This window comes from Triticum aestivum, chromosome 3D, assembly GCF_018294505.1.
Source record: "Triticum aestivum cultivar Chinese Spring chromosome 3D, IWGSC CS RefSeq v2.1, whole genome shotgun sequence".
NCBI lineage: Eukaryota > Viridiplantae > Streptophyta > Magnoliopsida > Poales > Poaceae > Triticum > Triticum aestivum.
The window spans coordinates 401481732-401496985 of record NC_057802.1 but is presented as its reverse complement, the minus strand read 5'-3'; the positions used below and the strand labels follow the sequence as shown (position 1 = coordinate 401496985).

Here is a 15254-nt window from a genome sequence, read left to right as displayed (position 1 = left end):
TGCAGAATCGCCTATGATGGTTAAAAAAGAGTCAGTGTTGTCAGTACAGAGAAAGATTACCTAATACTGCAAATTATCCATCCAAGTGTCAAGTTGGTGCTCTAATTTTGGTTCTTACCATCGGAATCATAAAGCATTTTCTGTAACTGGCATTACCTTAGTTACCAGTAAAGATAGTTTGCATCTGTTAATTTTTAGCTATATAAGCATGTAGTATTACCATACCCTCTTCCCTTTCCTCTTAACACTGCACATTTGAGTTGTTGCATTGTTGGGAGCTGGGGCGTCTCTACTTCATCACAGAAGGAAGAGCTACAAAATGGAAAATTAAATATTCAACCCATAATGTCAGTTTCCGGTTGTTTGATTCAGAAAATTCTTCAATGCCTACTATCATAGTGACCCATATGCCAGTTTCCATCACAAAAGAAATATGCAACCCAGTGACCCATATGCCCATAGTTTCCATCACAAAAAAGGTGCAGTATGGATAATTAAATATGTGACTCATATGCCAATTTCCATTTTCATGAATAAGAAGATAATCCAGTGTCCATTCTGTTAGAAGTTCACAACAGTAAGATCTGATGGACATGGAATTATCATTGGCAACGTGTAGCCCTTCTTTCTCTCAGTCAAATACACATATCGCTTTTCTTAAAGCTGCTAGTTATTGAAACTCTAATTAAGTACATTTATATGGTTCTTAATAGTTATATGATTTTAAGTTTGAATATTCTTAGCTCTTCTGCTGCTTTACAAATGATGATAATTTACATTCTCTCTCTGTAGATATGGGATACTGCTGGACAGGAAAGGTTTCAGAGTCTTGGTGTTGCATTCTACCGTGGAGCAGACTGTTGCGTTCTAGTTTATGATGTCAATTCAATGAAATCATTTGATAATCTGAACAACTGGCGCGAAGAATTTCTGATCCAGGTGAAGATTTCTTGTTGCTTATAATGAGCGACACAGTATGATTGGATTTCTTTCTCACCTACAAATCCAACTTTTCAGGCTAGTCCGTCTGATCCTGATAACTTCCCTTTTGTTCTGCTGGGAAACAAAGTTGATATTGATGGTGGCAACAGCCGCGTGGTAATTAGCAAGACTAATTTTCTTCTCAAAATTATTTTCAAGCCATGCTCTGCTAACGGACTTGTCTACTACCATCTTAGGTCTCTGAGAAGAAGGCGAAGGCTTGGTGCGCCTCAAAAGGCAACATCCCTTACTTTGAGACATCTGCGAAAGAAGGAACAAATGTAGAAGATGCTTTTCAGTGCATTGTAAAGGATGCTCTGAAGAATGAACCAGAAGAAGAATTGTAAGCGCTTTCTCTTGCTTGTTCAGTACTTGAGTATCTGCTTAATACACATATAGCTAGAGGATTTGGATTTACTATTCTTTAAACATATATGCATTGATGCGATCATATGTGGTTATTTTTGAATTGCTAGCTTACCCATGTCAGCCTTTTTTGCTTCACCATCTTTGGGCCATTGTTTTCATGACATGTACTCTAGCTAGGATGTGAGGGATTGTTTTGTTTCAATGAAGGGTGGCTGAAAGCTTCAAGTTGTGTTTTACTCCCTCCGTTCCTAAATATAAGTCTTTTTAGAGATTTCAATACGGACTATATACAGAGCAAAATGAGTGAATCTACACTCTAAAATATGTCTATATACATCCGTATGTAGTTCTTATTGAAATCTCTAAAAAGACTTGTACTCCTTTGTAAACTAATATAAGAGCGTTTAGATCACTACTTTAGTATTCTAAACGCTCTTATATTAGTTTACGGAGGGAGTACTTAGGAACGGAGGAAGTATTTCGTTAGCATCCTATCATGTTTATTGCAAAAAATTGCAACTGACAACCTTAAACTTGTCATGTAGGTACATTCCTGACACTGTCGATGTGGTGGGTGGCAACCGCACCCAAAGATCATCAGGCTGCTGTTAAGCACGCCATGGCCGTAGCAACCATTGAACATGCAGTCTTTCGTGCCTGTATAATATCATGTTATTCTGTATTTCATTTGTTACTTGACCAGTCACCCCTTCGGTACGAAATCAAGGATCGATGATCTGTCCTGTTCTGTCTGTCATCTTGTATGTTGTGTGATTTGTTGTGAATACGGCGGAATGAATAATATTGTCCCGGACAATGGTTCCTCCGTCTGTGTATGTGTGGAGCTATCTCCAAGAGTGGGGGCACGTTTTGAAATGCGTGGTCGCCACGGGTGCTCTATCCCTTATCTGTGACCAGGCAAGTTCAGACTGCAAATTTTATCTTGACGAAGGATATTTAGATGCCATGCTAAGGCATCTCAGGATCTGTCGTCACTATCATTCCCACCGATTGTACAGATCAGAAACCCCAGTGAAGTAAAAGAAAACAATTTGATGGACTCGCTTTTGCTCCGCTTTTCTGCAATTTTGCGTCTTCTCCGTACTTTTCCCTTTCACACGATCTTTTTGATCTGCTAGTAGATGGTGCATGCGTTCTTCATCTTCCCTGCTCTTTTGGGCCCACTTTGATTCAAAGGATTTTGGAGCATTGAACTCCTTAGGAATTTGGGGGTGACGTAGGCGGCTCATGTAGCCCTAACCGCCGGGAGTCCCCTGAGCTCCTCTGCCCCTTGTAGCTGTCGGAGAAGGCCGCTTGGCGAAGCTCTAGCGGCAGGGTCTTTTCTGCTCGTTTTGACCGATGGAGGAGCGGCTCCAGGCTTGGAGGCGAGGTGGAAGCTTCCTATGGTCGCCTAGGGGTAGTCCGATGGTGAAGACGACCTTTGTATGCGTGCTTGTGCCACAGAATCATAGGAAGTCGGTGGGATAGAGCGGGACTATAGAGCGTGGGATGGCCGGATGTAGACGACAACCCCTGATGAAGACTAGCTCTTTTGATCTGCGGTGGGGGGCTGTACGGTGTCCGCGGGAGAAACCTAGCCACCACTTTTGTTGGTGTCGGTGATGGCGGCGTCCGTCGAGAGATTTTTTCAGGTCATAACTATGATACTGGAGCAACTTTTTTTCGATAAAGAAAATATATTAATATCAAGATGATACCAATTACACCCAGCCTCTGCAACAACATAATATCCAGAGCAAGTCTAGACATCACGGATGCATACAGCCAAAAAATAAGAAGAGGAAAAAAACAAAGGCCTCGTCCCAAACGGACGACGCTTTTGTCGCTTTTTGTCCGTTTGGGTCAGCCAGGTGGACACGGATGTCCGCTTCCGTGTTTGGGTCGGCGCGTGCGCCTAACGCTGGCCCGACCCATTTTGATGGCGCTAGAAAGAAAAAATAACGCATGCATATTAAAAAAGAAAAATCATATTAATTAACCAGTAAAGCCGGCCACGAAGGCCGGCGAGAGTCCACGTGTCCACATTTGCATTAAAAAAAATATAAACAACCTAAACTACGAGGCGGCGCGCTGCCCTAGGCGTCGTCGTCGTCCTTGGAGTCCGTGAGGTCGATGAGCGTCGGTGCCGGCCCGGCCTAGGGGAACGCCGTGTTCCAGAGCGCGTTCATGTCGGGCACAGGCAGTGCCGGCGCGGGGGGCTGTGCGGCCGCCTATGCAGCCGCGGCCTGGCGCGCCTCCTCCTCGGCCTCGCGCTGCTCCTCCTCGAGGTCGCGCTCGAGCATCTCGAGGTACTCGCCGTCGCGGCGCTCCTCGGCCACCCGGATCTGGCGCCACTGCTCGAGGTACGTCGCCTCCTGCGCCGGCGTCGCCCCCACCCAGATCGGCGGCGCGCGTACCCACTCGCGCACTACTCCCGTCCAGGAGTAGCGCTCGATGGGGGACGGCTTGGGCTCGGGCTCCGGCTGCGGCTCAGGCTTGACGCGGCATCGGGGAGGGGAAGGCGGGGCCACCGGCGGCACCACGCAGTCGCCCGCCGTGGAGAGGGCAAGTGCGTGCGCCATTGCCGCCTCGTACCGAGCCTCCTCTTCTTCCGCCGCCTCCGCCCTGCGCCGCTCGTCCTCCTCGCTCTCCCGGTAGACGGCCGCAAGGGCCGCCTGGTAGGCGTCCTCCGCCGCCTGGTCCTCCTCGCGGACAACGAGCGGCGGCGGCGGCACGCTTCGTCGACCTCGCGCACGCCCCGTTGCCTCGCCTCCTCGTGCTCGAAGGCGAACCACCTCGCCCAGTTGGGCGAGTCGGATGCATAGGCGGCCTCGCGGCGCTGCTCCGGCGTCAGCAGCGCCCGCCGGCGCCGCACCTCCTCCGCGTGAGCCCTAGCCGTCCGCGGCGCCGCCGGCACTGGGATCCTATCCGGATCCAGATGTCAGTCGTGCGGCAGGGTGACGTCGGGGTACGACAGAGGCACGCGGTGCTGCCAGTGCCACTCCGCCTGGTGCACTCGCACGTTCACGCGGTGCCTCTGCTGGCGAGGCGCCGGCCCGGCGGAGGCGGGAGGAACTCTGAGGGGAAAGGGGTGGCGGGGGCCTTGCCCTTGGCCTTGCTGCTGGTGGCGCCGGAGAAGAGCCCCATCTCATTGTGGTTGTGGTGGCTAGGGTTTGCCGGCGACGGGGGAGCAAAGCTTGCTAGATGTGGACGGCGAGTTTGGATGAGGACGGCCCCGCTGCACAGTCGGCTTAAAAAAGGACGAGCGCCGTCGCCGACGCGTGGGCCCGTGGTCATATATTAAGCTGACCGCGTGGGCAACGGGTAGTTGGACGGCCGCCATGTGGGGACGCGGCGGACAGCGAGAAGGCGCGCATAGCGTCCGTTCGGCGTTTGCGCCGACGCATTTGGAGCGCAAATTTGGGCCGCAAATGCGTCGGCGCGGACGCGATGCGGACATGATTTGGGTTTGGGTCGGTGCGTTAGGCCGCCACTTTTGTCCGCGTCAACCCAAATGGACGCATGCGGATAAAATGGGTCGGCCTTTTGGAGTTGCTCGAAGTGAATTTGTAGTTGGGAAAACATCACACATGGAACACGGTTTAAACTAAGGTGTCATAGGCGATGGCGAACGCGGGCGGGACGGAGCGGACGCTGAAAGAACCCGCATCCTCCGAGGTCCCAACCCGGATTAATCCTCCTCTTCTAACCCCTCCCTGGTGTCAGGGTAAGACATATATTACATTTGGCCTCCTTGAGATGTCTAGGGGCGGGCTCACTTCCGCGCCTAGCAGATCAAGCCTCAACGCGTGAGGGTGTTTCTGGGGCAACGAGAGGTCAAAAGGAGCCGCACGGCAAACCCTTTCGGCCCGTCCGGTACAACCTAAACATGTCTATAATTCTTATTGCGTTTCATTATATTCATGTCGTATAGGCATATTTTTATCCTTCTTTAGACTAACATATAATAAAGTGCCAAAGTGTCGGTTGCTATCTTTTAGTGCTTTTGTTTTTACAAAAACGGCATTTTACGAAGATATAAAAAACAAGAAAAGCATAACTAGAGTTTTCTCCAAAGAAGGGACAACATGTGCCAAATGTGAGCTAGATGGGCACCACTTAGGCCCCATGCGGGGTTGGGGCACGTTTAAGGGGCGTGTGGGGCTCCCGGCCATCGCCTCCACAACTTCTTTGCTCCGTCGGCCTTATATACCCCAAAACTTTCTTTATATTTATCAAAGAATTTTCCGCTACCGCCTCAATGAGATCTTAGGCATTTCAGTCTGGAGTCCTTTTTTGTGTTTTGTCAAAAGGGGAAATCATCACCGACGTCTTCTTCCTCGATGTTGTTGCAACCGTGGTCTCGTGTGAGTAGTCTTCCCTTCGATTATGAGTTCTTAATAGTAGCTACTAGGTGGGAAATGCGGCTTGCCGCACCCGGCAGCACCGCTTCCGGGTACAATTTATATCCAATCCGGTAATACAATAATCAAAGCATTGCAAACATAAAAATAGCAAGATATTGCGGCTTGCCGCACCCCATCCGGTCCCGTTTTAGCTAATCCGGTAGTACGGTATACATCTATTCAGTCTAACGATCCAACTCCTGGTAGTATTACTCAAAAAGCAGAAGATAATATTTACTTACAGCAGTAATGGTCCAATGCAAAACATCAAATCTCGTTACAAACCATTGGTGCATTTGTTAAAAAATGTAGCATGAAATACCTAAAGATCAAGGTTTGATACGATATACCAAAAGCAGGCCATATAAGTTGTTTACACTGCTTTAATACAACATAGTACTAAACTATGTAGTTGGCTATGATTAGCTTGCTCCAAACACCTTGTCATCTGATTTGCTTGAGTGTTGCGATGGACGCATCTGCTGAAAGACATCTCGTGTTAGCCAAATTATTAATATAGTGTGTTTTATGTATAGCAAGAAAACAATTCATGCACTGACCCCCTATGAAAGGTTTTGGACAGTGGGTAATAGGTGGTCCTCCTAATCCATAAAAATGAAGACACATGTATGAACTTCCTTAAATTTTGGTGACTGTTTCAGAGGGCATGGTTATGTCCATCCTAACTCATGACATCTTACGTGCTTTCAAATCATTGAGCTAACATCGCACGATCACATAAGTAATTACTGGTCCTTTTCATAACATAGTCAGATAAAAGTAAGCACAAAGATTATTTGAGAAATTCAAATACTTTTGACCGAGTCCATGACCAGCTCAATGTTTGGCTAACGGAATGATTGGATACTACACCACTGATAGTTTTAACCAACATATGAGAAATTGAAATACTTCTGATTGAGTCCAGAGTCAACTCAATGTCTGGCTGACAGAATGATGGGATTATTACACTACTGCAAATTAGGACTGAGTAATACTTAAAGCAATATGATATGTTGTCGCCAATTTACCTACTTACCTTCGTTCCCTCATGATGTAAGTGTAGCAAAGTTTGGTGAGGTTAGGCCTGAACACAGACATAAGAAAAGAGCATGAGCAAGAACCAATAACATATACATCTTTTATCGACCTGTCATAGATAATGTAGGATAAACAAATTAAATATGCTTTTGAAAAAGAATGTGAATTTCCACCACCGTAAACTAAAATTAAATATAGAAACCCAATTAGTCATGTTCCATTTCAGTATTTTATATCTAAAAGAACGAGGCAGGAGCAAGTAGAACAAAGTGTTTTAATGGAGAATATACATGCAAAACATAAGGCCATTCACAAACAAAGGGGAAAGGGCAGAGACGACTTCTGAATGTCATACAAAATGGTTATATAACAACATTCATCCAAAGCTAATGGAAGAGGTCATGGGCCATGCTATAAAACCTTGCTCCTGTTATATAATTGCTTGGAAGCCACAACAATCCAAACCATGAAAAAAATTAGCAATCAACGTAATAGGTGCAGATTCAGGACATGGTTCAATTTTCTTTCAACAAGGAAATATGCAAAGGTGAGATTGGTTACATCTAGCATTAATTTCATATCCTAATCCACCGAGGCATCACACATAACCAATCCGTGTCATAGAACGAAGGTGGAGAAACCGCACATACAGAGTGGGACGAAGCGCAGGAGAAGGAAGATAGGAGTGTGTGTACCTCAAAGAGGGCCAAACACGTTGACGGGCCGTGTTGCTCTTGTCGCTGCTCCTTGAGCGCTTGGAGGAAGGGAGAGAAGGAGCGTAACAGCAACAAACTGTCCAATCTGGTAATACATACATTTAATACTCGACCGTAAAACTACAGACATTCATACATGAATAAAAAAAGAATTAATACTCTACATAGCCGACGAAGTACTTATGAATGAAAAAAAGGTATCTGATAATTCAAAAAAGAAAAATTGGTACCCAGAAGTAGCTAGTTACTACTATTTCCTGATGTTTGTTCTGCACATCCATTTCAATTGATTGTATAGAGGCCAATATGTTAAAGAACAGAGGAATGCAAGAGGCGCATAGTACTAACAAACTTGATTACGCTATCAAACAGTGTACAGCTAAACAAGAAGTGTGTGATTGTACAACAATAAACGCACTGAATGAGCATATAACATTTAGGAAATGGCCTTCTTCTCTGATAGCTCATGAAACATACTGAATGCCAACAACATAAATTAAATATACAAGGAAGCAACCAAATAAATGAGACACTATATGTGAATAATATACAAAAAAAGGAGACGATAGTTTCTCTGTTCATATAGATCAGGTATGAACCATAAATGTGTATCTCTAGCACCACTGGGCCTTGTTTGAAACAGAGAAGTGAACCAGGAATTTTAAGTCAGCCGCGCTCGCTGTCTATCAGGTATGGAACAAAGTAAATGACCCTTCTTCTATGTATATATGAGCCCAGCTGGTTGATTCAAACCAAAAACAAGTGAAGCAAGCTCGAGGTCTTTATAAAAAGACAACACTTGTTAAAAACATGTTCACGACATGATCTTATTTCCATAGTGGTATTATATTTTATGAATATAGAGAAACTGAGGCTAGATACAAATTTAGTGAATGTTCGTATCATAAAAGCCCGGAGTGGAACAAACTTTATCACTTACGATGTTTAAATCTATTGTGTGTTATGCTATATCTAAAATAGAGGGACCAGTATGGTAATATCTTTGGAATTCCATACTAAAGTATGGTTACAATGGCTAATGTTTCTGAAACTGAATATATATTAATTTATAAATTTTTTTGGTGAAGTTGGACTCATACATGACTGAACTAAAAGTGGTCCATGTTGATCTGGAGCTTCTAGCAAAGGACCAGAAATTGTTGCTAATTCTCAAGATGCATGACTGATATTTTAGAAGTGTTTTTTGTCTGCTTAACCTGGACAGTTGGATAGATTGTTTTGCTAACAGATGATGTAAATACAAGCGAGACTCGGTCGTACACCCCATTGTCATCCATAGTGGATGAAAAATCCTCTCTAAAATTAGAGGTGTTGAATAACCAAAGGTTGTACGTAGGCAGAAAGAATGAAAGGAAAATACCTTTCTTGGAGAAGTTCTTGTTGACCGGAGCTTTGTAGTAGAACGACGCCTCCTCTAGCACCACTGGGCCCTGTTTGAAACAGAGAAGTGAACCAGAAATTTTAAGTCAGCCGTGCTCGCTGTCTATCAGGTATGGAACAAAGTAAATGACCCTTCTTCTATGTATATATGGGCCCAGCTGGTTGCCTCAAACCAAAAACAAGTGAAGCACACTCAAGGTCTTTATAAAAAGACAAGACTTGTTAAAAACATGTTCAGGACATGATCTTATTTCATAGTGGTATTATATTTTATCAATATAGAGAAACTAAGGCTAGATACAAAATTAGTGAATGTTCGTATCATAAAAGCCCGAAGTGGAACAAACTTTATCACTTATGATGGTAAATCTATTGTGTGTTCTACTATATCTAAAATAGAGGGACCAGTATGGTAATATCTTTGGAATTCTGATGGCCAATTTATCAAGAATTTGTTGTTGGCAAGAAAATTTGTAACACATATTGGTGAAATGCAAGTCAATTATTATGGGTAAGAGGTCAACCGATGGGTAGATACATAATGGGCTCATGAAGAAGAACGGAGGGAGTCACCTGTGGAACAGAGCCAACATTTATATTATTTTTGCAGTCGTTGGATCCAGTGTCTTTATTTTGATCTTTGATTTGGCTGGTTAAAGTGAACAACTTCTGCAAATCACTTTCATGGCTTTCAAAAAGCATTGCGAGTAGCTTTGTCTGACACCTTGGTCACAGAACAAATTTATTTCCTTGCAGATCCACTGGTATTACTTGAGATTGAAAGTGATTGAATCATAACTGACAAACCTACCATATTACTTGAGATGCAACCAGTAAAAGCAAAGTTTGTGAAAGAACAAATTAAGGCTTTGACAATGTCTGAACAATCCATATGACACTAAATGGAAGTACATGATGATGTTATATACCATAACATGACAGGGAAGATGGTTCTAGCATCAGTTCTTGGTGTAGTTAGTCGCCGATGCAGAGAGGGCAGAAATAATGGTGCTCACTTGGTCGCTCGGCAACCTCACCATCCAACTAAGGTGCAAGCTACTCCTGCAGAGAAACATCGAAAGCATATGATACATCAGTGGATATTAGTATATCACTCATCGAGATAATTTCTATACAACTAAAGTTCGGATAGACAAATTCAGCACCAAAATGATCCGCTCTAAGTTCAGATTGTTCAATGAAATTTTATATTGCACTTTTTATCCCTAAGTGGAATAAAAGAACTGTACAAAAACTGCAATAAAATCCTATCAACCTAAGGGAGTAAATCAAACTAATCAACCAAGTGAATGTACTGAACATAAGAACTTGTTATAGGGATACGTCAGGAAATAGATCACACCTTATCTAGTATTGTGCCTCTCTTCATTGTCACATAAGAAATTAAGCCCCAAATCAGCTCACCCGCCACACCAAAAAGAAGAAACGAACAAAGAAAAACTAAAAAACGCAAACATGCAGCAGCAACATCACAAAAATCCTCTGAATGCATAGATCAGCGACGACCTAGACGGCAAGAGAGGTGGTCGGCTGGCCTGTTTCTCTTCCTACTTTGCAGCGGCCTAGGCGTCTCCTTCTTTGCGTGGTCTTCGGTGCTCCCTCCCTCCCTTCATTGCTGTTGCAGAAGCAGCCATCGGGCGCACTGCAGAATCGGGGGTGGCACACCTCGACTCGTGCTCCGCCTGCCAATCGCCGGCAGTTAATGAAGAAGAGGAGAGGGGTTAGGGTTAGGGTTTGGAAAGGGGACTGAGAGAGCAAGAGAGAACGGAGACGGGCTAAGAGGAGAGCCGCACTTCTCCTGCCGAGTGCACGCGAGGACGACGGCGATGGCAACGACGCCGGGGATGCGGACGACGGGATCCGGCAGGCCGGGAGAAGGAGCCGGCGGCGGCGTGGGGGCAGCTAGGGTTGGCGGGTTGAGGCTGAGCCCTTGCCGCCCCGCAACGCCCTTGGGCTTCTGGGCAGAGAAGGAGCACCTCGAGCTCAAGCTCGTCCATGGCGATGCGGAGGAGCGCCGTGGTTGGTGGGAGGAAGAACGCGGGCGCGGGAGCCGCCGCCGCCGTCGCCAGATGAGGAGCGAGCGAGGGAGAGAGGCGGCTGCGTGGGAGGGAGGGAGATGCGGGGGGAGGAGGAGCGAGTGCGGGGAGCGGCGACGGCGGCGGCGGGGCAGGGAGGGGCGCGGGAGGGAGAGAGAGAGGGGCGGGCGCGGGAGGGGGAAAAGGAGGCGAGCGGGCTGGAAGGGGATGGGAACGACGGTCTCTACGGTCTCGCCCCTGCCTGCGCTATAGGATCTTTTCCCGGCCAAGTGAAATGACGAGAATGCCCTCGGCGGGCAGCGTAATTACGCGCGGTGGCACGGCCGGGCGGGACACGGCTGTAGGGAAAATATCCGACGGCTGGAAACGACCGGATAAACATCCAACGGCCAGAACGCAAACGGCTGAGAATCCAAACACACGGGAGGCTTTATTTTGTTCCGGACTCTAACAATGGGATGTGACGAGCATAATTGGTTTGGTGCCAAAAATTAACATGCCAATGTTTGACATTGTGCTAAATATTGGTTAATAATTGGTTGGTTACCAAATTGTCTTGTCTATCTCACATGAAGTTGCCAATATTTAAAAGTATTGGTATTGCCAATATTTGACAATGCCAACATTTGGCTAGCCAAATATTGGAAGCAAACCAATCATGCTCGACATCTTCTCTCCCCTTCCTAAGTACAAAGATCACATGAGCTGCCTAACATGATTGTGATCAATCTAATATAATATGTTGTATGTTTGTTGAGGCGTGATGAATTATCACTTTATAACCAGATTATATATTGATTCATTTTGGTTTTGTGTGCATGATTATTAGATGTATATGATCTCTGGTCTATTAGTTTATTCTTTGACCATGTTTGGATGAGTTATGTGTAGTAGTTGGGGTTGACCTCTTTCACAAATTATTTTCTACGACAATCAAGAATACAAAGCTCATTGTTGTATCATCGCCACTAAGAATAAAAAAAGATAACTATCGCACCCCTCATTGGATTAAGGCGTAGGAAAATACGTTTATCAACATTATGTGATTTTGCTTAATGCAATACTCTGTTTAATTACTTCATACTTTGGGTGCATGTTGGGTAGTGGTCTTTGGATGGAGTATTAGTTGTATATGCATGTTGGATAGCGATATATGGATATAAGGACGTAATGGTTGTATGTAATCATGACATGTAGGATTTGCCATAAAATCTGCAATTTAATTGACACACAATTGTAATTTACTTACCATATCGACACTATTTGGGAGAGATGCCACTGGTGAACTTCTGAACTTCGGTCCAATATTTCTCATAGATACAAACTTTCTTTTACTTTTATATTCCGCAATCCGTTATTTCTCACATACAAAGACAATTCAAAAGTGAGACTGACAACCTCACTAGAACAATTGGGAACACAAATTGAATATCTTAGTTGTGTGCATACCTGATCATTATGCGTGTGGTTTTTGATTCACGAGCGGATTATCTTGGTTTTTTAGCTGAGGGGAAATCTTTTTTTGCGGGGAAAGGGGATCTTGTATTACTCAACCAGGAATTACATCGTTCATACACAGCCTTACAACTTCATCCGTGCCCAAGCCCAGCCAGACAGCAGTACGAGGCGTGGCACGGCCATAATGTGCTAGCTCAGGACTAGCTTTATTCTGTGTACGTCGAATATGAGTAATGACAATCTCCCTTCCTTCAGCTAACAAGGACTTGATCTCACCAACAAGCGCCATATGCCTTAAACGATCACATGATTTAGCTTGAATCATCTTGACTGCCTCAGCACAATCAAGCTCAACTATCACAGGTTTTGTGGTCCATTGTAGCGCCAAATGAACACCTTCTCTACAGGCTTCTAATTCTGTTTGGAGGGCATCAGCACATGTACATAGTTCTCTCTACATGCGGAGAAGCTGAGGGGAAATCTTACTGCTTACTACAAACCCTTGCACATCGGGTCCTAGCAATACTTTTCACAATTAGCACCATAATTACCTTTGATCTAGTTTGAGTGTAGATATAACCTTCTTCCGTAGAGACCCTAGAATTTATCGAATCCAGAAAGTGAATTAATCTTGGCAAGGATATAACTCCAAGTTCTTGTGATCTCAAATCGTTCCAGTTCCTGAACAAACACTTATCGTAGAGGTTGTTTCAATATAAAGGAAATAGGCCAGAGCTAATGTTTTAGCTGCAGCTGTGTACACACGCTTGGGATAATAATTAGGCAGATCAACAATGCACCAGCAAACACCATTACATATATCTTATAAACACATTAAGTGGGAGATGCATCCTAATAAAACCATGAGCGACTACCGCCACATTGAGGATTGGTTGTCCGGCCTTGGCCCTATCCGACGCACTAGGTTACCTCGGTTATTAAGGATAAACCAAATCAACTCATGAGCATTTGATGACTACATCACAATATCCCCTAGAGACTCGATTATAGCTATTGTACTCACCTTACTGTCACCGGTTTTTAGTATAGATTTCCTCTTCTCTCTTCCCTTTACCTCTCCTTATTCGAATCTTCGAAGTCTTGGGTACCGACGAGCTCTGAGATTGATAAAGAGACAAGAAACAAAATTAGTTGCATACTATTATAGAATAAAGTTATCTTGAAGTAAACAATCAATCCCGTCTTATGTGTACACATGGCTGTGAGGCTACACCTCAACCCTTAGCCCAAGGATATTACTCACGCATCACGATTAAATCACAAGCCGAAGGCTGCAGATGAATGATTGAAAGTCTTACAATCTCTCCGGTCACGTTGGAATCTCTATTACAAGTAATTAATCTAATGAAGATGGAGGCTATGGTGGTGGAGATGGCTACGGAGATGTGATGTTTAGGATGTCGGTGTGGCGACTATGTATTGTTGAATGATGGTTTCCCACCGTCGGGTCTTCCACTCCTTTGTATAGTGCATACGGGGGGAATACGTTTAAGGATGCCTCTTTTGTGAATTTGGCTTGGGCCCCTTCATGATAGTTGTCAGGGATGACATCATGGAGGTGGCGATACATTTTACGACCACTACCGCGGACCGTGTTCTCTCATGTTTCCTTTAGTGCACCCCTAGTGGTATGAAGTTGACGATCACGTTCAGAATATCCCATATATGGTTTAATTTTCCACCTACAAACATCCATTTCTTCAAGGAACAAGATAAACAAGGAGATTTGTAATCATTTGTATCCATTAGTAATTATTGGGCAAATTGACGTAGTCAACTAGCAATTGTTCTAATTCATCTAGATAACACTTTCTTGCAATGTAAACATACTTAAGGATGTGAGATCGTGTCAACGAAATTCTTTCAATAATTTTATGGAACTTCCAATCTTCTACTAACGAGACCATGCCAAAAAGTGACATATGCTAACTGGGTTATTGATGTGAAGGAAGCTAAATACTCATGACCAATACCGGTTTTATTCCATTCTGAATTAATCACTGATAATCTCCAAATGGAGGGAGCATTGTAGCACTTTCGAAAGTGGAGGTGCTAAGTATGGAGTGTCGAACCCAAAAGGAGCTAAAGGTAGGATTAGTGTTCTCTCAAGTCCTATATGTCACCAATAAAACCCTATGTGCACCAAATGTTGTTTTGCCTAAACTTTCTAGCAAAGGTAGCATGTAAGTTTTAGAGAAAGCTAGTGTGAAGTAGTAGTGGTAGGTGTTGCTATTGTCCCTAGGCAGATGGCTACAATATTAGAAGGGTAGTCATAAAGTGCAATTTTATATGTGAGAGAGGCCTATGCTAACATGCAACAAGATCCAAATCGGAGATACGGCCCAGAAGATCATGGGGCATGAGGCATCATTGCCAGTCCATTAAAGGATAGGAGGGTGGCTCAAGATTAGGCTTAGTCCTTAAAGTCGGATCCTAAGCCACCTGACAGACGAGAACCAGTAGTCGGCCACGAAGATGATGAGAGCAGTCAGCGATGATGACCCACAGGTATAGGGGATCAATCGTAGTCCTTTCGATAAGAGTGTCAAACCCAACGAGGAGCAGAAGGAAATGACAAGTGGTTTTCATCAAGGTACTCTCTGCAGGCACTGAAATTATCGGTAACAGATAGTTTGGTAGCAAGGTAATTCATAACGGGTAACAAGTAACAAGTGTAACAAAAGTGCAGCAAGGTGGCCCAATCCTTTTTATAGCAAATGACAATCCTGGACGAACTCTTATATAAAGCAAAGCGCTCCAGAGGACACATGGGAATTATCATCAAGTTAGTTTTCATCATGCTC

At 44.4% G+C, this 15254-nt stretch overlaps 2 protein-coding genes across 20 annotated transcripts in view; one reads left to right on the top strand and one right to left on the bottom strand.

The window, feature by feature from the left end:
* LOC123079175 (ras-related protein Rab7) overlaps window positions 1-2180 on the top strand; it is a 3451-nt gene extending 1271 nt beyond the window's left edge. Inside the window, exons 4-7 of the mRNA XM_044501877.1 lie at window positions 793-939; window positions 1018-1098; window positions 1179-1324; window positions 1896-2180. Of these exons, the coding sequence (XP_044357812.1) occupies window positions 793-939; window positions 1018-1098; window positions 1179-1324; window positions 1896-1962 (441 nt within the window). The 3' untranslated portion in view covers window positions 1963-2180. The remainder of the gene's footprint in view (window positions 1-792; window positions 940-1017; window positions 1099-1178; window positions 1325-1895) is intronic.
* A 3755-nt stretch (window positions 2181-5935) lies between these two features.
* On the bottom strand, window positions 5936-11153 carry LOC123079173 (uncharacterized). Of its 19 annotated transcripts, none has more exons than XM_044501863.1 (8): window positions 10729-11147; window positions 10278-10617; window positions 9844-9976; window positions 9488-9638; window positions 8895-8964; window positions 7493-7598; window positions 6796-6843; window positions 5936-6238 (listed from the first exon to the last, which is right to left on the bottom strand). In XM_044501863.1, the coding sequence occupies exons 3-8, from the start codon at window positions 9849-9851 to the stop codon at window positions 6130-6132; spliced, it is 492 nt and encodes a 163-aa protein (XP_044357798.1). In that variant the 5' UTR covers window positions 9852-9976; window positions 10278-10617; window positions 10729-11147; the 3' UTR covers window positions 5936-6129. The 19 variants fall into 19 exon arrangements, 14 of the variants coding, with proteins under 14 accessions (XP_044357798.1, XP_044357799.1, XP_044357800.1 ...); XM_044501864.1 differs by having other exon boundaries at window positions 10442-10617; XM_044501865.1 differs by having other exon boundaries at window positions 10487-10617.
* Between the last annotated feature and the right edge of the window lie 4101 nt (window positions 11154-15254).